At 38.8% G+C, this 25,284-nt stretch overlaps 1 protein-coding gene across 2 annotated transcripts in view; it reads left to right on the forward strand.

Annotated features, from left to right (window-relative positions):
* The window catches only part of LOC102919368 (sodium channel protein type 2 subunit alpha), a 133,917-nt gene extending 116,071 nt beyond the window's left edge, over positions 1-17,846 (forward strand). For both annotated transcript variants that reach the window (XM_015996003.3, XM_076569579.1), the window contains exons 21-27: positions 647-769; positions 2,933-3,214; positions 4,139-4,192; positions 7,602-7,739; positions 8,272-8,376; positions 13,653-13,923; positions 16,597-17,846. In XM_015996003.3, coding sequence (XP_015851489.2) covers positions 647-769; positions 2,933-3,214; positions 4,139-4,192; positions 7,602-7,739; positions 8,272-8,376; positions 13,653-13,923; positions 16,597-17,792 — 2,169 coding nt within the window. In that variant the 3' untranslated portion in view covers positions 17,793-17,846. The remainder of the gene's footprint in view (positions 1-646; positions 770-2,932; positions 3,215-4,138; positions 4,193-7,601; positions 7,740-8,271; positions 8,377-13,652; positions 13,924-16,596) is intronic.
* The last annotated feature ends 7,438 nt before the right edge of the window (positions 17,847-25,284 follow it).

Consider the following 25,284-nt stretch of genomic DNA (forward strand, 5'->3'; position numbering starts at 1 on the left):
ACTATGACAGTTTTTCTTTTTTCTTTTTTTTCCCAACTGGGATTCTTAGAATTTTTACCAATAACACTAGTAATCTGTATAAATGACTAAAGAAAATAACAACCTTAAAATTCTTTAGTTATACTAAAATCTCAACTTTTCTTTCTTTTCATTCACTAATTTTACTTGTTTTAATTAGTGATAAGTCCCAAAATGTGATTTATGAATCAGCACTATAGCTTTTACCAGAACTTAGAAAAATATAAATTCTCAGGTCTTTTCCCGAATGTACTAAATCAAACTCCACCAGCTCTCAATGTTTTTTTTTAACTGAAATTAGATTTTTTTCCATACAAATTTTGATCACAGCTTCCCATACCCCAACTGCTCCCAGATTCTCCCCTCCACCCCGGCCCCCGAATCTATATCCTTCCTTTCTTTCTTTTATTAGAAAACAGGCATCTAAAAAAAAGGCTGGGAAGACAAGACAAAGAGAGAATAACATTTCTGTTATAGCACTTAGTGACCTTAACTAGTTCTGGGTGGTGTGGAAACTCGCCCAAGTTTGAGAACTGCTTGCTTCTTTATTGCATAGAGCAAGGTTGAGGGGTGTGTAGACACTTTGATCTATAACTTTTAATCAATTGTCTGCTCTTTTTTTGTGTAGGTATCATTGGTTAGCTTAACTGCAAATGCGTTGGGTTATTCAGAACTTGGTGCCATCAAATCCCTCAGAACGTTAAGAGCTCTAAGGCCTCTCAGAGCCTTATCCCGGTTTGAAGGAATGAGGGTAAGACCAAACATCTTCGAATCTGCTGTGTGATTATAATTAAGAACAACCTGAAACTTTCTACAGTAGGAAGAGCAAATCCATCTTCATGTTCACATAACCAACCAATCAGCATTATGTATTCAATGTCCCTAATGCATATCATCATTTGACTCAACAGAACACAATGCTCAATGCTCTTAATTCCCTTCATTTTCCTTAGGGGATTCTTGATCATATCTCATAGATTGCTGATATGTACCAAGATTACCTATCATCCCTCTATTTCGAAATGTGCAGGACCTCTTACTTGATATCATTTAAAACTAACCAATCATGACTCATCGTTTCTTCACTCCACTTGTATTATGTACTTGGTGCCTGTTGAAGTCTGAATCTGGCCTTTTGGTTTTTAAGCACAGACAGAGATATCTAAAAAGTAGGTCAGCTGTAGAAATGTAACACTCCCCTAGAAAGGCAGTACAAAAGACCAGGAGGAATTCAAGATGACATTTGTTATCCCCTGGGACAAAAGCCCAAGAACACATATCATCACCACCTAGAAAATAATTGTACCCTGTCTCCATGGTATTGAGTATTTAAAAAAAAAAAAAAAAAAAAAAAACCTTGTAGAAATGGATGCTTTTTGTGATACTTAAAAGTTTCCTGTAGGGCTGGAGAGATGGCTCAGTGTTTAAAAGCACTGGCTGTTCTTCCTGAGGTCCTGAGTTCAATTCCCAGCAACCACATTGTGGCTCACAACCCTCCTTAATGAGATCTATTACCCACTTCTGGTTTTCAGGCATACTTGCAGACAGAACATTGTATACATAATAAATAAACATTAAAAAAAAGTTTCCTGTAATCCTAACACTCAAAAATTTGAGACTATAGGATTGCCAGCCTACACAGTTCCAAGCCATGCTGAACTACAAAGTAACACCTTGTCTCAAAAACTCTGTACAAGACAAGACAAAAACAAAAACAGAAATGAAAATAGTTCCTCAGACTTCATCAGAGTATTATAAGCACAACCATAGATGAATGTTATGAGTTGGTATGTAGGCATGTTTGTGCATGCTTTTCTAGATATAGAAGGAAATGATTGGTTGGCTGTTGGATATTTTTTTTCTCTTTACCAATTAAATAAAGCCATGCTTTTTCAGTAGTAAGCTTAATAAACAAAGGATGTTAAATGGTTTGTACTATAATATGTTTCATTTTCTGTGTCAAATTCATCTTTCATATACTCCCACTTCCTCTTTCTTGGCCTTGGGACCAAATTCCAGGTCTTGTGTATGATAAGCAGGTGCTCTGTATCACACTATACCCTCAAATGTTCTCCTTGTTCTCAGTTTAGTATTGTACACTTGGTATTGTTCATATAATGATTTTATAAATTTATACCATTACTTGTTGTCTTAATTATGTCTTGATTTTAATTATCTCCATTCCTTATTGAAAAATCTCCTCCTACATATACTTGCTTAGCCCCTAAGAAAGTATTCCACAATGTAAAATTCATTTCATATTCTTCTGAAATTTAGAATTTAAAAAGTCTTAGATCAAGCTATTAGATATTCCTATCCAACATTCAACTTTGATGAGTGATATATTTTTTCTATAATTTGACTATTGTATTCTTTGTTATACAAAGTATTGTATTTCATATTATGTGTATGGATATTTGCCTGCTTATATATATGTGCACCACATGTATGTAATGTTGGCCTTAGAAGCTAGAACAGGGTGTCTGAATCTCTTTAGCGAGTTACACACAGGTCTGAGCCTCCATGTTGATGATGGGAACCAAACCTAGATCCTTTTGATCTAGGAGTCATCTCTCCAGACCAGACCATTATTCTCTCTTTTATTTTTTAAAATGCACTTATGTATTTTCTCTGTATGTTTGTATGCCAGTGTATGTGTGTGTGCAACACATGCATTCAGATGCCCTTGAGGCTAGAAAAAGGTGTTAGATCCCTGAAACTGCAGTTACAGGAGAATGTTAGCCCCCTGACATGGGTGCTGAGAACCCAGTCTAGGTATTCTCAAAGAGCAACAGTTCTCACAACAGTTGAGCCATTTTCCAAGCTGAAATCATCATTTTCCCATAACATTTGAAAGTCAGTGAACATAAATAATTGTCTTTTCATGGGTTTCTTCCCTCTCCTTATGTGCCAGGTTGTTGTAAATGCTCTTCTGGGTGCCATCCCATCCATTATGAATGTACTTCTGGTCTGCCTGATCTTTTGGCTAATATTCAGTATCATGGGAGTGAATCTCTTTGCTGGCAAGTTCTATCATTGCATCAACTATACCACCGGGGAAATGTTTGACGTGAGTGTGGTCAACAACTTCAGTGAGTGCCAAGCGCTCATCGAGAACAACCAGACAGCCAGGTGGAAGAATGTGAAAGTCAACTTCGATAATGTGGGACTTGGATATCTTTCTCTGCTTCAAGTAGTAAGTGACCACTTGATTATTGCTTGCAATGTGTCTGAAGTTTTTTTCCTCCACAATTCAATGTTCCCTCAGTGCTGTTAGAGTGACTGTCCTCGGAGAGAAGAAACATAACACATGTTTGCTGCAGGCTGCACACTGTTTGTGGAAATGTTAATTAGTAAGCCTTATGAGAAACACTGAAGGGATCCTTCAAAAAAGAACTATCATATGATCTGGTGATTCCAGTCCTGGGCATGTGTCAAAAGGAAATGCAAGCTCAGTGTGTGAAAACATGTCTACATTCTCATATCTTTCACATACATACTGGTTGTCATTGCAGCAACATTAACCACAATAGCCTTCTAAGTCAATCAGTGGATGAATGTCTAATTAAAATGGTATATGCACACATGGAATAATGTTCAACCCTGTTTCATGCTGATACTCTGTTCCTGAATGCTTTCCTAGGTGCATTCTAATAATTGTTCTAATAATCATATCAGAATCAAAGGCTGTTGAGGTGACTTTTATGATCATATATTGTGACGATGGATCAGGATTTCATTATTATGTGTTAAATATGCATGGGAAGATTTACAAAGTATTGCATCTATTACCAAATATTGTCCGCACAATTTGAATAGTAGCCATAAACCGTGTTAAACAAATGTATTTGAATGAATCTTGGTTACCGACTTACACATTTTTTAAATTGTTTGTCTTTGTAGAGCTCTATGAGACATGTTAATACACATATACACTGTGTAGTGTACACGCAAATGAAACCTATCTTTCACCAAACATTTGCCATTTCTTTGTGGTGAAAATATCCAGAATACTGTCTCCCAGCCTTTTAGTCTCATCTTTTGTTAGTACCTCTACCCTGATGATTTATTTTCTAAACTGTAATCAAGAAGAAAAGTAAGTATTTTGACTGTTTTACAGGCCACATTTAAAGGATGGATGGACATCATGTATGCAGCTGTTGACTCAAGAAATGTAAGTCTATTGAGGCCAGAAATGAATATATCCATATTATTGTAAATTGTCAATGGCAAACAACAACAGAAAAAAAAATGGTATAGTTATAGGTCAATTTACAGAACACAACTATTTTACCAAAATAAAGTACTCACATTATTTCTTTTAAAAAAATTTTGGTTTGGGATACTAGTCTTCAGTTACAGAGCTAAAATTTCTTAACATGCTAAAGGTCTAACAGTCCCCTTAAAAATAATTAGTAGCCCAAAAATTGAAGCTAGCCAGTTTTTCAAATTTTAATTAAAAAGTTTTTCTCAAGTCACTGTAAATTTTTTTATAAGATTTATTTTATTTTATGTGTGTCAGTGTTTTGGGCCTACTTGTACGTCTGTGCATCACACACGTGCCCGGTGCCCATAGAGCCCAGAAGAGGGCATTAGATCCCTTGGAGCTGGAGTAACAGACAATTGTGAACCACCATGTGAGTGCTGGGAGTTGAGCTCTTCTCCACGGGAAGAGCAACAAAAACTCCTAACCGCTGAACCATCCCTCCAGCCCTCACTGTGATTTCTTCTCTTGCTTTTCTCTCTCTTTTTTTTCTTTGTCTTTTCTAATAAGCTTGAACCCTGATGCTTAAGTTTTTATGAACTGTAGTTTTGAAATGAGACATTTTACTTTTGTGAACAGAAATCCTCCTCACGGGAATTTTCTTCATGTGCCATACATTTCCTCCAGCATCTGATCTTCTGTGGGGACAGATATGACTAATAATGACAAATGGTGGGGAACACAGGAAACACAACAAACAAGCCCAAACCTACCAGTGTCTCCTGACGGGAGGCAGAAGTGTGTGAGAGAAGGCAGAGATTTGCCAAACCGACCTTACAAATGCAGTGGGGTTTTTTGCTTCAATTTTTATTAATTTCATACAGTTGATCAAGGAAGACATTGGCGTTTTGAAAAGAGACTGATTTCTAGTTTACTAGAGTCCCCAGAGTACTCTCAAAATGTTATTTCTCTGTACCAGCAATTAGCTCTGTATTAAAAATCCCTGAGTTGTTTTCACCAACCTCAGAAAAACACACAGAAGAGAGAATTGGACAGAAGACCATCGGAGACAGAAAATGCTAAAAAAAGCCCTGCAATGCATCAGCAATCCCAGCTATGAGAGTTTTCTGAATCATGATTGAAAATGTTTTACTTGTCACTCAGGATGCCAAGGGCAACCTCATGTTATCCTGCTTAATTTTGCACAGTAGCCTTGTGTACTTGGTACTAAACTTTGCATTATTGAAGCAAAGGCTCAACGCACACAATACAGAACGTTTTTTGAACTCTGCCCAGGAACTATTTCTAAAGGAGCTCTCTCTACCTCTTTGATTAGCTCATCCAGAGCTATTTCTACCTTAGCAACAGCGCCTACATGGCACACAGCTTACCGTGCATCTCTGGCAGTAATCTAGCAGAAGCTGTCTGCTACCTAAGCGCTCACACTCATGCATATGGCAGAAGACAAAAGCCAACTGGCCACTGAGACAATGAGGAAGACTTTCTGGCTTTTTCTTTTACTCTCATTTTTTTAATTTAATGTATTTATTTGAGACAGGCTCTCACTGTGTAGTCCTGGCTGACCTGGAACTCTCTATGTAGACCAGGCTAGCCAGGAACTCACAGAGATCCACCTGCCTCTGCCTCTTCAGTGATGGGATTAAAGGCTATGCCACCATGCCAGGTTCTGCCTTTTACTTTCATTAGACACACACAGACACACACACACACACACACACACACACACACACACACACACACACACACACCACTAGATAAATAGAATAAAATAGTTGGGTATTAAGGTATTGCTTGCCTTTTACAACATATTCTTGAGAAATTTTTACTCCTGTGCAAGTGTATTGGACAGTTAGTCTATGTACAGACATGAACAAAAGATTTTGAAATGACAAGAACTGGAATCAACTGAAAAATAATAGCAACAAGTAAGTATTAGTAGTGGCAGAAATGAATGTGGATGCATTAAGACAAAGAAACTGCATATGCATCACAATTTTGTTTATTGGCTCATAACTGGTACAAAATAAATATACTGTTTAAGAATATCAAGGTATCAATTCTCCAAAATGGAGGCTAATGTTGCTACCAGCAATGGTAGCATCTATGTTGTAGAAGAATAAACACACCAGGATTTCTGAAGTAACTGAGTTGTGTTTTTCTTATAAAGGGGATATTTCATTTAAGCTTATGTGTGAGAAACTTTAGTATATTGCATTTAATTTTATAAAATTTGAAAATATCATATTATAATGTTATACATACATATATATGGATAGATAGATAGATAAGTTAAATGGTCGGCAAACAATACCTAGGATTTTTTAAAATTTATTTATTATATATACAGTGTTCTGCTTGCATATATCCCTGCAGGCCAGAAAAGGGAGCCAGATCTCATTACAGATGGTTGTGAGCCACCATGTGGTTGCTGGGAATTGAACTCAGGACCTCTGGAAGAACAGCCAGCGCTCTTAACCTCTGAGCCATCTCTCTAGCCCAACAATACCTAGTTTTACAATCATTTTGATTTCCACTTTATCAGGTTTCACTTCAAAATGTTTGTTACAACCTTTAAAACTGATGTCACAACACAATAAGCTACAGCTTACATTCTTTATGATTGACTCACTGAGTTATTAGAAGTATACTGTGAGACTTGAACTTTTTATTACAGCAAAAGCTTTTTTATCACCCATTTTCCTCCAAGGTCTGGACAAGACAAAGGGCTGTTGTAATACAGACTGCACCTACTGGAGAGAGTGGGTCACTCTACCCACTACCAGGAAGAACAAACTCGGCCAACCTACTCATACTTACATGTACAATGTGGTTTCTAGCCTACTTGGGAAGTGTGTACTATTAAACTTTCCACAACTATCCATCACTATTGCTTGATCTTAGCCTTAAGCACTTTTCTACATGTTAACATATTTAACTTTCATGAGTTACTGTAAAAGGTATAGGTTCTGGGGTTTCCATTTCACAGGTGAGAGGGCTACTCAGAGAAAGTAAATATTAGCTATTTTAAAATAGAATAATCAGACTCTGACTTCTCTACTATGGGGCGAGGCAACTCTATCTACATGCCATGTTGCGATCTTTGCTTATTAAGGAGAAGAATGTTCACAGTCTAAGGGTTTATTTGGTGAGATTATTATAATTATTTAAGCTTCTGCTTGAAGGTTTTCATTTTCTCAAGTCAGCGAGTAGTCTTTTAGGATTCAATAGGCACATTAGACCTGGTTGTCCCTGAAATCTGTTCAATATTTGTCTGTTTCATATTTAGAGATTTGAAAATTCAATCATGTACTCTTTATGAAATTATTCAATCTAATGGTTACCATTCTTTGTATTTTAGGTAGAATTGCAACCCAAATATGAAGACAATCTCTACATGTACCTTTACTTCGTCATCTTCATTATTTTCGGCTCATTCTTCACACTGAATCTTTTCATTGGTGTCATCATAGACAACTTCAACCAACAGAAAAAGAAGATGAGTATATCTAGGCGCTCTCTGCACTGGGACGCCTGAGCTGAGTTTATCACACTACTGCCATTGTGCTGCAAAAGGCATTTGCCAAGGAAAACCAGGCAAACTTCAGAAAGTCTTTAGTGATTTAATGAGTTGTAAGAGATTAGGTCAGCCAGGCATGGTGGTGTAAACGCCTTTAATGTCAGCACTTGGGAGGCAAAGGCAAGCAGATCTCTGTGAGTTGGAGGCCAGCCTGGTCTACAGTGAGTTTCAGGACAACCAGGGCTATGCAGAGAAGCCATGCCTTGAAAATGAAAAATTAAAAAAAAAAAACAAAAAAAAACAGTGTAGGTCATTTATAGTTTAGCTTCAACACTTTGAAGGCTCCAGTGAGTGAATGTGCCTGCTATGACATAGCATGTGGACTGAGTGATGATCTTCATGAATGATCATTAGTAACATTAGGAGTGCCGACTTTCACACAGGCACTCACATAGATTTTCCAGCTAGTAAGGAACATGGTTTTAACAGTGTTTTGTTTTTCTTTCTTTACTTTGGAGGTCAAGACATCTTTATGACAGAAGAACAGAAGAAATACTACAATGCAATGAAGAAGCTGGGATCCAAGAAACCTCAAAAACCCATACCTCGACCTGCTGTAAGAACAGAATTCTTTCTTATCAGTGAGCGCTATGGTATCTGTCTTTTTTTTTTTCTTTTTTTCTTTTTTTTTTTTTTTTTTTTTTTGGTTTTTCAAGACAGGGTTTCTCTGTGTAGCTTTGCACCTTTCCTGGAACTCGATTTGTAAACCAGGCTGGCCTTGAACTCACAGAGATCTGCCTGCCTCTGCCTCCTGAGTGCTGGGATTAAAGGCATGCGCCACCACTACCAGGCTGGTATCCATAATTTTCACAGCCAAAATTCCAGAAAGGTGTACCTTTCTGAATTTGTAACCCCATATTTATATTCTGACTTGATAGCCTAAATATGTGCCATGTATCTGCATATGTCAAAATTATTTAATATATAATGTTATATACAACCATATAAAACACATGTAAATGCTTTTTTAATCTAAAATGATGGTAGATCACAAAGAATTAGAGACATTCAGGTATTTTTATGGTGTAGAGAAGATATTACAAGTGTTTACATATGTCATGTGGACACAATGGATGCCCTCTGACTGCCTTGTATATTAATTGGCACAGCTTAGGTAGTCTCATCACCTGCTCAATTCGGGAGGTTGAATGAAATCATAAATGAATCACAGTCACAGGTTTTTTCCTTCTGATTTTAAATATCATGAATATTTGTATTTTCCCCAACTCCCCTACCCTGAAGTGGGATCATGCCATGATTTTTATGATTTTTATAGCTTTTCCAGTTGTCTGCTTTTCTTTTCTTTTCTTTCTATCTTTTTTCTTATAGAAGAGTTTGTCCAGGGCTTACCGTTTCAGAGGGTGAGAGTTCGCGACTGTCATGGCAGAGAGCAGGCAGGCAGGCATGGCGCTGGAGTAGTAATGGAGTAACTGAGAGCTAACACATTAATCAACAAGTATGAGGCAGAGGGAACTAACTCAGAATGGTGCTAATATTTTGAAACCTCAAAGCCCACCCTTAGTGACATACCTCTTCTAACAAGGCCACACCTCTTAATCCTTCCCAAACAGTTCCATCAGCTGGGGACCAAGTATTCAAATCTCTGAGCCTATGGAAGCGATTCTCATTCAAACCACCACAAGACGAAAAATATTTTGTCTTGATTTTTACATCTTTCTGCCTTCTCTATTGTTTTTCCCTTCTATATGAGAAGATTATTTATGTTAAAGAGATTATGGAAGCATTATGGCATGTCTGGGGAAGGATGTAAAATTAAGCACTTTCTATACTGGGAAGCTACATTCTACAGCAACCAATTACAACACTGTGGTTTTTATGGATGCCTAAAATGCAGTTGTCCAATTACTGCCAGTTCTTTTTGGAGATTGTTGAGGGGGTCCCTCAGTTCTTCCATCACTTCTGAAGGAATACATCAGATATTAATTCTTAGTGCTCTCCCAACTCACTACCCACAGTTTAAGACCAATTAGTATTCTCCAAGATTCTTGATTTTATGAATCCATTGACAACAATAAATAATTAGGTTCAATCAAGTTTACAGTATGAGAATCTGCCAATAGCTCAGAGGCAGTGGGTCACTACATTAGACAAAAGATAAGAAAAGTAAAACTTGAGCCCAATCTTTAAGAAATAATACAATTTGAATAGTTGGAAGCTAGTAGAAAGATAGTCCCTATATGATAAAATATATACTCTGAAGCCTTAGAAATAAGCATTTTAGGAAGAAGAGGGGTCCATTTGAATCCCTAAGTGGTAGGCTCAAGGTTTGAAACACAATCCCCAGTTAACAATGTAAATAGAATCTTCTTATAAGAAGAGCAGAGTACCATGAAGAAAAAGGTCACAGCAGAGCACTGGACCCAGAAGGGAGTGCTAAGGCAGAGACAGCACAGGGCTAATCCAGATGTTGTCCAAGTAGCACGTCAACAAAATGCACACACCACAGAGGGCGTAGCAGCGTTCAGCTGTGGATGCTCATGAGCGAAAGAGAGCTGACTAACCAGGGAGGCCTTTTTGAAATGATTCATTCCTGAGGAGCCAAGAAGAACGAAGAAGTTTCAATAAGCAGCATGATTGAGACCAAGCCTTGTATAGGCGAAAGCCCTGACAGGAAAGCCACATGGAGGGCAGAGAATGGGAGTCCAGCTGAGTCCTGTGGGTGTAAGAAGAATTAAGTGGGTCACCATTTATAGGAATTATCTCCACCCTAAGACCACTTGAAAACCATTAACATAATCAAGTCTTTTGGGGTTTTATGATGATCACTCAACAAGTTTGACAAAGAGGGAGGTGTGTGCACTGCAGACAAAGTCTGGAGCAGCGTTGGAGATCATAGGTAGCCAACACCAGAGGGAAAGTGGGTGGATATGGGGACTGCTGCTGATGCAGAATTAAAAGGGTTCCACTCATCTAATACGGAAAGCAAAAGTCAAGAACAGGAGTGATGAACTGAGTTCAACTTGGTAGATTCAGTCTAGGCAGGTCCAGTCCCCTCCTCCCAGGCTGAGCCAAGTGTCCCTGTATAAGCCCCAGGTTCCAAACAGCCAGCCCAATCCTCAGAGAAGTATTTGCCATGAAGGAGATGGAAATGGGGGTGGGCCAGGGAGGGAGGGAAGGGGGGGCAGGAGAGGGGAGAGCAAGGGAATCTGTGGCTGATATTTAAAATTAAATTAAATTATAAAATAAAAATTTTTTAAAAAGAGTGATGAACTGTCGCTGTGCCAGTGAGAGGCTCGGAAATGCAATGTAGGATGTATGAGGTGAGAATCAGGGGCGCCAGTTTGTAGAATTTTGCAGCCAAAAATGAATAGAGATGAGGAAAGAAGACTTAGAAGTAGAACAAAGGTTTCCTAGGATTAAGAGATTAAGTTTGAAACATAGTGAAAGACAATCTGGAAAGGAGAGAATGGCTAAGTGCAGAATAAATTGTACAGGATGGGAGCCAAGAATGGACAGTTCAGGTTAAAGAAGAAAAGGAATGGAGTCCTTTAAAAGGTGTTGAGTGACACAAGAAAATAACATGGGAACTCAGAAAGTATGCAATGAATACAGTTGTTGAAGAATATCTTCTTCCCCAAACAACAAAAAAGGAAGAGAAGTAAGAATGTTAGATACAAGAATGGGGAAGAGGGACAGAGGGTTGGTCATTAGTGCTTAGGACCTAGATTAATTTACAAAACATGTGCTTTGGTAAGCCAAGCCTTCAGGGCTATGCAGTTTCTTGCAGTATACCCAGAGCCCTAAGATTTAAATTGGCAAGGACTTAGAACCGATATTGTACATTGAGGCATCCCATTAAGATGCTATATGGGCAAGAAATCTGCAGGAGCTTTGTCTAGTCATGATGGCAAAATTAAGACCAATTGTTGCTTCTAAGAGAGTCTTGACTAACTAACCCCTGGAGGCGGTGTCTGTGGGGAATGTGGTGCCACTTTGTCCCAAGGATCCTCCAAAGCAGAGGAAGAAAGAATCAACTAGACAAACCAAATAAGAGCCAACCATCTGCAACGCAATGCCACAAATCTCATGATAGGTGAAAGAACAAAGTCTTCTGAGAGTGCAAGACAGCTGGACCGTAAGCAATGTCATTTGCCAGACAGATAAGGGGTGGCCCTTATTTCAGAGAAGGGATAGATGAGCAAGCTAAAATGATGGGATGGCATTTGTGTGGTGGACTGAGTGGTGGAGATAAAGAAAATACAGAGAGCTTGCAAAGGCAAACTATGATGAGTAGAAACTAAGACAGGAAGTTGAGGTTGGAAGTAGTCAGTGAACGGAGGCCTGGCAGGAAAGAACCATATGAAGAAGTAGAGGGTCAGCCCAGCCAGTTAAAGGTGTATTCAGAGAAAAGAGCCAAACAGAGCAGTTGCCATTTGGTGTCCAAAAATTGCTAATGAAAGTGATGAAGACTTGCATCGGGGAGTGGGCAGAACACGGCGATGGAACATACAGACCAGCAAGTGTCACGTTCTGGGACAACAAGCTATTCATGTGTAGGTAGCAGGGCACCAAGTCATTCTAATTGAGAAGATATAATTCACAAAAGTCAGAACAAGGCCTGAGCTGCAGTGTCTCAGAATTTCTAAGCAGATACAGACAACATGGACAATAACAGTGTCTCTGGCTGACAACTGTTTACACATGAGGACTTACTTTCACAAGCAAGACAAAAGGCCAGCCACTTCTTGAAAATAATGTTCAAGCCAGGCATGGTAGTACATGCCTTAAATCTTAGCACTCATGAGGGAGAAGCAGGCAGATCTCCCTAAATTTAAGGTAAGGCTGGTCTACACAGTGAGGTCCAAGCTCCCTAAATTTAAGGTGAGGCTGGTCTACACAGTGAGTTCCAAGCCAGCTAAAGCTACATAGTGAGACTTTGTTTAGCAAAAAGAAAGAAAATGGAAATGAAGTTCAGATCAACTAACACAAAGTTGGCTAAGTTCTGAACTTGTTTTTAACAGTTTTTGTTTTTTGTTGTTTTTTTTTTTTTTTAACAAGAGTCACTGTGTGTATTACCTATGGAAAGGGAATAGGAAAACTTTTTATGTTACCACAAAAAAGTTATCATAGCCAAGAAATTAACCTTAATAGAATATGACAAAATATAGAACTTGATCCATTATATCAGTTTTCCCACTAAAATTCTTTTTCTTCAACTATAATTTAAAGTTTATCTGCTATAAATTGGAAGACAATGAAGCTTTGAGGAGAGAACAGAGTTGAGGGAGGCTGGGGAGAAAGCAAGAGGAAATCCAGGACAAGTGTTTATTCACTTGTTAAAGGTGGTGTTAATATCCACCTTCCAGCACAAGGAAGAAAAATGTTTATTACAGCTGCAAATACTTACTGACTGTCCATCACAATTACATACTGATGCTTGGGATACTGAGACCATTAGCTGTTCTTAATATTCTTTTTTATAAAGTTCATAATATGAATAGTATTCATGAGGCAAATTCATTTCAGAAAAGTTGGCTATTCCAATACATAAAACTGTTGACAACAGATGACACAAGAATGATATATTTTCACAGAAGATAAGTTTTCATATTACTAAGTTGAAATCAGGTAAGTTGAGTGAGAATTTTCTTTTGTTTTGTTTTTGTTTATTGAGACAGGGTTTCTCTGTGAAACAGTCCTGGCTGTCCTGGAACTCACTATGTAGGCCAGGCTGACCTTGAACTCACAGAGATCCTCCTGCCTCTGCCTCCTGAGTTCTGGGATTAAAGGCATGTGCTACCATTCACCACCCAGCAAATGAGCTCTTTTTCAAGTGTTGGTGAGTGTATTTGTCTGTGTTGTTTGTTCCAGAACAAATTTCAAGGGATGGTCTTTGATTTTGTAACCAAACAAGTCTTTGACATCAGCATCATGATCCTCATCTGCCTCAACATGGTCACCATGATGGTGGAAACTGACGACCAGAGTCAGGAGATGACCAACATACTGTACTGGATCAACCTGGTGTTCATCGTGCTGTTCACTGGCGAGTGTGTGCTGAAGCTCATCTCCCTCCGCTATTACTATTTCACCATTGGGTGGAATATTTTTGATTTTGTGGTGGTCATTCTCTCCATTGTAGGTAAGAAAGGGAGCCTTTACCTTCTTCGCTAATAGGGTCAGGTGTGGGGCAAATGCCATATTTGAGAGGTTGGGGCAAATATAAAATTCCAGGGTAGTCCGGGCTGCATAGTGAGACCCTGTCTCAAAACACAAACAAAAAGACAGAAACAAAGTGAAAGACTATTTGATAGTGATAGTCTATCATTAAAAGTGCTAGAGATATTTCTTATCATTTCAAAATTTTAGAGAAAGCATAATTGTCCATTCCTTTGGGTTTTTCATATTTGCTGTTTCATCTGTTCATGAAAATTATGCACTTTTTTCCTTTTTACTACCTTGCCTCAATTTAAAAGCCAATAACTGCAATTTAGATTGTCTCCTGTACTCAGTCACATTCTCATAAATAACTGCTGCTTTGAATAAACATCCAACACTCACTTATGCATAAATTTTTAAAAGTAGTCAGATAATGCATAGATATGATCTCTTTGATAATTGGAGTGGTATATATGTGCATTTCTATACATTGACACACATAGGCTTCATGATTTCCTGGAGTTCAGATAGCTCCCTATATAGTTCACAATATTCCTTTTTACAAGTAGACATTATATTCAGAAATCCAAACTATATTCATTATCATCATAATTTATTATGTATTCATATAAAGGATATCAAATAAGAAGCTAAAATTAAATATAATAGGATTTAAGGAGAGGCTTAGCTCTTATTTTATTTTATTATTACTATTATTATTATTATTATTACTTACTGTTATTGAAATGAAACCTCAGAATCCTAAACTTGTGAGGAAAATTATCTACCAGTTACTATGAAAATGAGATCCCAGTTACTAGGTTGGGCCTATTAGAGGAATAGAAATATAGAGACTAAAGGAAAAAATATGTCCAAGAGTACCTCATGTTTTTGCAGTTTTCAGATAATGCATTCTGTGCAAACAGAAGGTCATAACAGCTCCACATTTGGCAAGTCAGTTGGCACCATTTTTTCAACAGTTTAGATGATGATAGCATTTTTAGCAAAAGGTATTTTTAATTAAGATCCACAGGGTTTTTTGTGACACAATGCCATTTTATATTCAAACTGAAGTATATTGTAATTATAAACATTTATCTGCACCAAGAAAATAACCAGAATATTCGTGTAATTTGTTTTCTTAAAAAATATATGTGGAGGGCAGGAGAGATGGCTCAGAGATTAAGAACATTAGTTGCTCTTCCAGAGGTTCTGAGTTCAACTCCCAGAAATCACATGGTGGCTCACAACCATCTACAGTGAGATCTGGTGCCCTCTTCTGGCATGCAGGCATACATGCAGTCAGAACCCTGTATACATAATAAACAAATAAATCTTTTTAAAAAATGTGTGTGTGTGTGTATTTGTGTGCACATGCATGGGTATGGGTATTTTGCCTGCATATATGTCTGTGTACCACATGCATACAGGGATCGTGGAGGTTAGAAGAGAGCACTGGATCCCCTGGAACTATAGTTAGAGACCGTTGTGAGCTGCCATGGGTTGGGAGCAGAACCTCAGTCCTCTGGAAGAGCTACAAGTGCTCTTAACCCCTGAGCCACCTTAGCTCTCCAATCCTATAATTGGTTTTCTTGTGTATGACTTTATTCCGGTTATCTGAAACCAGAGTGCAAAGACTGAGAGGAACATGTGCCTCCAGAGTTTGACCTCTTACCAACACCGCACCACTGTGCCAGAGTTCTGTGAGGCAGCCAGATGGGGAATACAAAAATCTGACCTCATAGGAGGTGAGAATAAATGGGTGGTGAGCCGAGGCTACAGAGTATAAAGGGGGAGAGATGGGAAGCGGCTAAACGGTGGGAACCAATGAGTTACAGTCTCACAGAAGCTAAAAGTTCTAACGTGCAACCACACCGTAGGGTCACGACAGATAGCAGTCATACACTTCATACTTTAAAAGGGTGAGAGAGGATTTTGAATCTTTTCACTATAAAGATAAAGGTTTCAAGATAAAGATGTTGAAACATCAGACAGCATATACTTGTATGGAAGCATGACCTGCTATCCCACAAATAGGCATGGTTTTTTATCATTTATGTATCATTAAAACATTTTTCAAATATTTTAAAGAAAGATTTGGGGGTAAAGAAGACATACCTTGAGGCTACCCTTTCTGCACTATTACCAGCTCTCATACCTAGGGCAAGTTACATCACTGCTCCGATTACTGGCTCCCCAATGAATACAGTCCTGTTGTAGTGTCAAATTGTGCAGATTGATTCACTTGGATCTTTATTTATTATGAAGAAAAGACTCTGAAAATGTTTAACAGAAACAAAAGTTGACATTTTGGTCATACAATGATGTATTAAGACAAAATTTAGAGGTCTATTCCAAGTGAATTTGCCTCCCAAACCTGTGTGTTCTATGGTACATGTGTTCAACTATCTAAGAAGGAAATATTGTCATACTTGCATACACAATGCATATATATACATGCATTTATATATATGCATAAGCATATACACATATCCGTATTATAACTACATTAGGTAAAAGCATTAATAAATGTATAATTATTGGTATTTATGTAATTCTTGTATGTGCAGTTTGTAAACTAGATAGTACTTGTCGTAATCATATAAAACTTTTCTTTGCTTCTGCCATTGACACTATTGGCTATCATTTTTCACAGGAATGTTTCTGGCCGAGCTGATAGAGAAGTACTTTGTGTCCCCTACCCTGTTCCGAGTCATCCGCTTGGCCAGGATTGGCAGAATCCTACGCTTGATCAAAGGCGCCAAGGGGATCCGCACGCTGCTTTTTGCTCTGATGATGTCCCTTCCTGCGCTGTTCAACATCGGCCTCCTGCTTTTCCTGGTCATGTTCATCTATGCCATCTTTGGGATGTCCAACTTTGCCTACGTTAAGAGGGAAGTTGGGATTGATGACATGTTCAATTTTGAGACCTTCGGCAACAGCATGATCTGCCTGTTTCAAATCACCACCTCTGCAGGCTGGGACGGTCTACTGGCACCTATATTAAATAGTGGACCTCCCGACTGTGATCCTGAAAAAGATCACCCTGGAAGCTCGGTGAAGGGGGATTGTGGGAACCCATCGGTGGGGATTTTCTTTTTTGTCAGCTACATCATCATATCCTTCCTGGTTGTGGTGAACATGTACATCGCTGTCATCCTGGAGAACTTCAGCGTCGCCACTGAGGAAAGTGCAGAGCCCCTGAGTGAGGACGACTTTGAGATGTTCTATGAGGTCTGGGAGAAGTTCGACCCTGATGCCACTCAGTTCATTGAGTTCTGCAAGCTCTCTGACTTTGCGGCTGCCCTGGATCCTCCCCTTCTCATCGCGAAGCCCAACAAAGTCCAGCTCATTGCCATGGATCTGCCCATGGTGAGCGGAGACCGCATCCACTGCCTGGACATCTTATTTGCTTTTACAAAGCGGGTTTTGGGTGAGAGCGGAGAGATGGACGCCCTTCGAGTCCAGATGGAAGAACGGTTCATGGCTTCCAACCCCTCCAAAGTCTCCTATGAGCCGATTACCACCACGTTGAAACGCAAACAAGAGGAGGTGTCTGCCATCGTCATTCAAAGAGCGTACAGGCGCTATCTCCTGAAGCAGAAGGTTAAGAAAGTTTCCTCTATATATAAAAAGGACAAGAGCAAAGAGGGTGAGGGAACGCCCATCAAAGAAGACATCATCATCGATAAACTAAATGAGAATTCAACCCCAGAGAAAACTGACGTGACACCTTCCACCACGTCTCCACCTTCCTACGACAGCGTGACCAAACCGGAGAAGGAAAAATTTGAAAAGGACAAATCGGAAAAGGAGGACAAAGGGAAAGATATCAGGGAAAGTAAAAAGTAAAAAATAAATAAATAAATAATAAAATAAAAATAATTAAAATTAAAAAAAAAACAACAAGAATATTCCATTTTGTGATCAACTGTTTACAGCCTGCGTTGGTGATGTATCTGTGACTCCCTCAGGAGGTCTATGCCAAACTGACTGTTTCTACAAGTGTATACTTAAGGTCAGTGCCTATAACCAGACAGGACCTCGGGTCAGCCAACGGGGACTCACTCCACCTGACACACAGCACGGACAGGAGGTTTCTGTTTTCACAACCAGCTGACACTGCTGAAGAGGAGAGGATGGCTACTCAGACTACAGGAACAATGGAAACGGGGAGGGAAGTTAAATTTTGATGTAAATTTAACACGTGACACTTGATAGCAGTAACTGTCACCACTGTTTGTGTTTTAACTGCCACACCTGCCATATTTTTACAAAATGTGTGCTGTGAATTGATCACCTTTTCTTTTCTTTTCTTTTTTTTTTAAATTCACGGGTTGTTTACTCTTATATGTGACTATTTTTGTAAATGGGTTTACGTTTGGGGAGAGGGATTAAGGAGGGGATTCTACATTTCTCTATGTATAACGAGATCTATTTTCAATGAAGGCATGCTGCAGTTCTCATTCACACGTGAAACTATCCCATCACATAAGGAAAGGGTTTTACTTCTTATTTCAGGATGTTTTTAGATTTTTGAGGTGCTTAAATAGCTATCCATATTTTTAAGGTGTTTCATCCAGAAGAATTTTAATGTGCCTGTAAATGTTCCATAGAATCACAACCATCAAAGAGTTGTTTTATTTTTACATAACTCATTATATGTACATGTATATATGTATATATGTATATGGCCGTGTATATACATATATATGTATACACACACGCATACACATGCACACACAGACCATCACATGCTCAGAGTCCTGGCAGCATGACTGTAACATTTTTTGATAAGTGTCCTTGGGCAAAAAATATCCTATCAATCCTTTCTAAGAAACCCGAACTGACCAAAAACCATCCCGACTGCCACTTTTTGAAGCTGATTCTGCTTTCTCCTGCAGCATTGTTTAGCCATCTTTTGCTCTTGGTAAGGTTGACACAGTGTATGTCAATTTAAAAAAAAAAAGTCTGCTTTGTAAATAGTAATTTTACCCAGTGGTGCATGTTTGAGCAAACAAAAAATGATTTAAGCACAGTATTTACTGCATCAAATATGTACCACAGTTAAGTATAGTTTGCAAGCTTTCAACAGGTGACATGGTGTCATTGGTTCCCTTAGAATCTGAAGCTGTCACTGCTGCATGTCTCTCTTGCTGATGCTGCTGTATCTTGACCCTTCCGCTGTTCAGAAGTCTAAAAGGGAAGCCATATGTCAGAGCGAAGGCAGGCAAATTATTGCATCAGGAACGCATTCTCTGTGACACTGAGCAATGGGTTACTACAGTAAATGAGGAAGAGCTCCCCTGTTCTATGTCCTCTTGACCTTAATTGAACACTCTGGTGAGAAGTCGGACCGTGTAAACAAGTGGCAAACTGCTGAGATCTGTTGAAAGTATATCGTTAGAGTTTTCTAAGAAAATATAAATATTGTAAAAAAGGGGTTCATTTTATGTTATTTTTCAGCCTTTTGTACATAAAATGAAAAATTAAAAGTATCTTCAGGTGGATGTCACAGTCATATCGTTAGTTTCTGTTCCCAGCACTTCTTAATTAAGGCACTTCACAAAGTAAGAGATGAAGACTGAGAGGCGGTGTAGGTTTCTGCTCTCATTGTTGGTACTGTGGACTTGCACATATTTCTACAATTCTCAAGCCAAGTCGAATGTTCATTTGCTTTCAGTAGTAACGCCTTATCATTGACAAGAGGTTTCAAAGGGAGCAGATGATACTCTTGGCATGGCTTGAATGGGATGTCCTCACCTAGCATTTTCCCCTAGAATTCATCCATCTTTCCTAATGTTTGTTTACACAAATAGATAGATGGATAGATAGAATCTTACTGACCCACATGGCACTAGAGCTGTATCAGATATGATATAGGAACCAAACTTCCTTCCTTCCCTTTTTCATTCCTTCCTTCCTTCCTTCCTTCTTTCCTTCTTTCCTTCCTCTTTCTTTTTTCTTTCTTTCTTTCTTTCTTTCTTTCTTTCTTTCTTTCTTTCTTTCTTTCTTTCTCTCTTTCTTTTCTTTCCCACAAAACCAGGTAGTGAAATGATATTACCAATTACAGCAAAACATTTTGTTTCACAAACAACATTCAATGTAGTTTCTTTATACTAAAGCTATTGACTTGTAGTGTGTTGGTGAATGCATGCAGGAAAATTCTGTTACCATAAAGAGCAGTAAGCCACATTACAATCAAGCCAAAAGAATAAAGATTTTTGCTTTTGTTTCTGTGTTTATTGTTTTGTCTGTGTTTCTACCTTCGAGATGCCATTTAGAGGTAAATTTCTATCGTGTAAAAATGATCTATCTGAAAATTTAAATGTAAAAAGTACACATTAAGTATAATTATTCATCTTTAAATTTTTCATGGACTGGAAGCTAAGAAGAGTGTATTGGATATTTAGTTTTAATATTGGCCAAAAAAAAAAAACCCAGCTATGGCACCTGGTAGAGTAGTGGGAAGTTAAAAAAATTAATAAAAATTTGACTAACATTTTAAGTTGTGCTTCTTTTCTCCTCCCTGTCTGTGTACTGTTTGGTTTTCTTCTCCCCTTTCTTCTTTTATTTCCTTCCTTATATATTCACAACCAACTGCCCTGTGTCCTTCTTTATCCCTCTCTCAGACATTGGCAGTTTTCCTGGAAGCTCTTTTCCTTGGTTCTTTTCCATTCACTAAAATCTTGTTTAGCCCTGTCCACATGGACCATTCCCTTAAAAATATTCTGCCACTTGTGGATGACACACACAATCTATATATTCATTTTTTTATAATTTCCTCAGGAAAGCTTAGATATCAGTTTTTCATACTATAAAATACATAATCAAAATTCACAGGTTTGCTTTTCCCATTTAATTACGAACAGTTTGAGAAGTGCCTCTCAACTTTGATTGCATCTTTGAATTACTTGTGAAGCTTCTAATAAAAATGTCAATGTCAAATGAGCAGACCATATGAGTTCCTATCTCCGGAGGTGAAACTTAGTCATCTAACATCTTTAAGACTCCCCACTGCTGATGAATCATAGCAAGATTGGGAATCAATGTCCAATAGGAAATATTCTACATAAAAAACACCTGTCACTTTCACAGCCTATTATTTAGCTCAGTATGCAATGAGGGTGTTGCTGTGCTTCTGAAGTATTTATCTTCCAGTATGAGGGGTATGAGGAATTGATACTGATCCACTAAAACTCCTGTAGTATTCTATTTGGTGGAAATAATTAGAATATTAAAATGATCTAGAGAATGTCAGCAAGACACGTATGTGCTCAATATGACACCCGGCTGTCCATAATGTATACTGGGTAATCTGGATTTGAGAATAGTTTAAACATTATTAGGAATTCACTAAAAAAAAAAAAACTAAACAACTCTACCATGCCTTGGTGCATGAGAACCAGCAATCAGGACGGATGGAAGTTCACAATGATTAGTCAAGTTGTCATTAACATTCAAAGCTAGACAGTAGGGGCTGAGGAGAGGCTCAGTAGTTAAGATCCCTTGCTGCTTTCCCAGAGGTCAGGTGTTTGGTTCTCAGCACCTACATGGTGGCTCCTGATGGTCTGCATCTCCAGTTCTACAGATGCCACATCTTCTCTTGGCCTCTGCAAGAATAAGGCATGCACATGTGTACGGACGCACAGGTAGACACGCTTCCCATACTCACTTTTTTAGAAGGTTAGGTTGGAATGACTCCAAAACTCAACTCCTCTATTCTTGAAGCTCCTCATACAATCAGTTGTTTTCCTGAGCTCTGGGGTGGACAGACCAAGCTATAAACAGCAGGAAAGACAATGGGAAGGTGGGGAAGAAATGGGAGAGGCCACTTCCTGAATGATCTTGTGGGCATGCCTGCTGTGGGTACCAGCCGCAGTGGGCAAAGCAGAGAGGAGGAAGGAAGAGAAAGCGTTCCTGCCTCTCAATATTCGGATCTGTAAAGTAAAACCACATGTTCCTCCTGTCACTTGATGATGGAAAATATCCGTGTAAACTGTGAAGAGGACATAGTGCAGCTCATGGTTACAATGACCCCACGGATCCCCACACAGGGCTTTTGTTGTTGTTGTTGTTGTTGTTGTTGTTGTTGTTGTTGTTATCCTGTTCGTATGCACTAAATAAAACTCAAAGCATCTACTACAAGTCAACTTCCTAGGCAGAGCTGAGAGACACAGATGAGCCACCAGACTCCTGCCAACAGGCCCAACACTGAAGAGTAACAGAAACAAATGTGGATTTTTTTTTTTAATTAGCTCTCTGAAGGAAGAGCGTCAGTTAGAGGCAAAGCCCCTGAAAAGTCATATTAGAGTCTGTTGGTAGAGAGGGGGTGACTGAACACTATGGCTCAGCAGACTGTACCTGTGCTGCAGTGTGGCTACCTGGTCTTAGCTAGTGTTTTACAGGCAGCTCATTTTCTCATTTATGTATTTCACTATTCATTTGTTTATTCGTTTTGTTTATACAAACATTTCTTTTTTCAGGTTTCCACTCATTTGATTCTTTTATATGTAAAAAGAAAATCCCAAGGCTTGCTGGGCGGTGGTGGCGCACGCCTTCAATCCCAGCACTTGGGAGGCAGAGCCAGGTGGATCTCTGTGAGTTTGAGGCCAGCCTGGTCTACAGAGTGAGATCCAGGAAAGGCACCAAAGCTACACAGAAAAACCCTGTCTCAAAAAAAAAAAAAAAAAATCCCAAGGCTCTCCCCCCTATCTTACGTGAGTCCCTGCAATCTATCTGTCATAATCATGATCGTGTATTGGAATGAAACCATCTCACATGAGTCCAGGCAAGCACCTCAGAGTGAATACAGTCATTTCTCCCCATTGTTCCTGCTGCTGTCACGATGTTGCGACTGACAGAGAACTTGACAGAGAAATGGCTGGTGGACTGTTCGTTAGAAAACTAGAAAACTTCATTTCTTTACAGCAGCAAAACCATGGAAGGTAATGGGCAATTTCACCTTGTTTACAAGTCAGTTCACTTAATTATCCCACAAATAGGCACAATGACAGAGTGAATACCTCAAAATGGGGGGAGGGGTGAGATGCTGTTTCTTCAAAGAGTAGATAGTAGATTCCATTATTTAATCTGATTTTTTGAGAGAGAGAGAGAGAGAGAGAGAGAGAGAGAGAGAGAGAGAGAGAGAAATTAATCTTCACAGGGATGGATTTTTTTTTCTAATTCTGCTAGATTGGGTTCCAGAACAATAAATTATTGCTAGTTAAGTAGACTAAATACAATTGGTTTGCTAAATAGCATGAAAGAAAATATTTTTTAAATATTATTTTTATTTGTGTGTGTGTGTATGTGAATGTATGTGTACAGGTGCTTATGGAGGCCAGAAGAGTGTGTTGTATACCCCTGGAGCTAGAGGTGTGGTGATTGTGAGCCACCTCTTGGAGGTGCTGGGAACCCAATTCAGGTCCTTGGAAAAGGTAGAGTGGCTCTGTCAGCCACCTAAAGAAAATCTTGATGGGAATGACAGTCCTTAGTCCAAAAGTCCCTAACCAAAGCCATTCTACAAGATGTATTGGCTACCTTGGTACAAGATGCTTGTTGGCATTAATATTGTACAGAGTAAATGACGGCACTCATGAATCAAGCTAATACATTTGTGCCTCTAAGAATACCAGGGAAATCCCAGCCAAGATCTTGTGACAGTGCTTCAGGGGATGCAGTCCCATGGAGCACTAGTTTCTTGTGAGAAGCAGTGCTTGCCCAGAGACTAAAAACTAAAGCAGTTTATCTCATGACCTTACAAAATTGGGCCTTAGCCTGGGGACAGGGAGGCAGGGACTGTCCTGCAGATGTTGCAGAGTGGCTATTACGTTCTGAAAGTTCCTGATAGTATTTCTCTGACCTCTAAATTCCTGGTTTGCTGAGTACTTCAGGGAGGTTCCCTGTCCCCATAAGGGTGAGGGGGTTGTTTCAGCAGAAACTACATTCTGAAAAGTTGGCAACTTGAAGAAAATGTTTTATTATACCACTTCTACTTTATACTTGCAGCTACAATCTTTAAAAACCTAATCTTGTCTACTTAAAACAAGGTACTTCCGTCTCCCCCTGATTTGACATCTTACATAAAGGCTTTTCCTCTCCTTCATGTCTGAATTTTTGGGGATACAGGAATGCTTAGATACTTTGCATGGGATGCCTGGTTTTTTTTTAAGTATTATAATTTTTATTGCATTTTATTATATACCAGGTCACAAAAGGCAATTTTAATGAAAGCATATGGTATACTTTAAACTTGTCTGCCTTCTGTTCTGTTTCCCACTCCTTTCTCCTGGCCCTCCCATTTTAGTATCTTTTTTACCTAGACAATTTCATGTCTGCTTTCATAACATTTGTACATACATGAATTAGATATCTGTATAAAACCTAGGGCCCACAAATGAGATAATGCCTGTGATATTCATCTTCCTGGGACCAACATAATTAACTTAATATTGTTTCTAGCTGCAGCCATTTTCCTGAAATCAATGTAACTTTATTCTTCTTTCTCTTATGTATATACACTATACCTTTTGATATCCATTCCTCTGTTGACAGACTCCTAGCTTTGAGGCATAGCCCAGCTATTGTGAATGGAGCTGTAATCAGCATTGACATGCAAGGATTTCTGTGGCATGTTCACTTGGAGTCTTCGAGGTAAACACCCAGCAATGATATATCTGGGCCATGCTGTATCTATTTTGAGGAATCTCCATACTGACTTCCATAGTTTCTGGATAGTTTGCATCCCATCTGTAGTATATGGCAGTTCCCTTCTGTTCCACATTTTACCAGTGACTGTCATTCTGAAAGGGATGAAATGGAACCTCTATATAGTCTGTCTGCAATTCCCTGATGACTACTGAGGCTGAACACGTTCTTCATATTTTTATTGGCATTTGTATTTTGTCTTTTGAGAACTGCCTCCTTATTGCATTAACCCACTTGCTGAATGGGTTGGTTGGTTTCTTGTTATTTCGTTTTCTGAATATTAATCTTTGTATTTTCTAAATAGTAATCTTCTGTCAGACGTGTAAGGAAAAAATTTCTCTCCTATTCTGCAGGCTGCCTCTTTACTGAACCACTTCCTCTGCTCTGCAAACTTTATAGTATCAAAAAATCCCATTAGTCAGTTGCTGGCATTCTTTTGTGAGCAACCAGAATCCAGAAAGTCTTTACCAAAGTTGATACCTGAAGTGTTTTTTTCCCCTACCCACTTTAGGTCTTACATCAAGATATTTGATCCATTTGGAGTTGATCTCTGTACAGAGTGAGATAAGGATCTGCTTTCACTCATGTATTTGTTATTCACTCATTTGTTTATTTATTTGTTTTTGAGACAGTC

Source organism: Peromyscus maniculatus, chromosome 4 (genome assembly GCF_049852395.1).
Source record: "Peromyscus maniculatus bairdii isolate BWxNUB_F1_BW_parent chromosome 4, HU_Pman_BW_mat_3.1, whole genome shotgun sequence".
NCBI classification, from domain to species: Eukaryota; Metazoa; Chordata; class Mammalia; order Rodentia; family Cricetidae; genus Peromyscus; species Peromyscus maniculatus.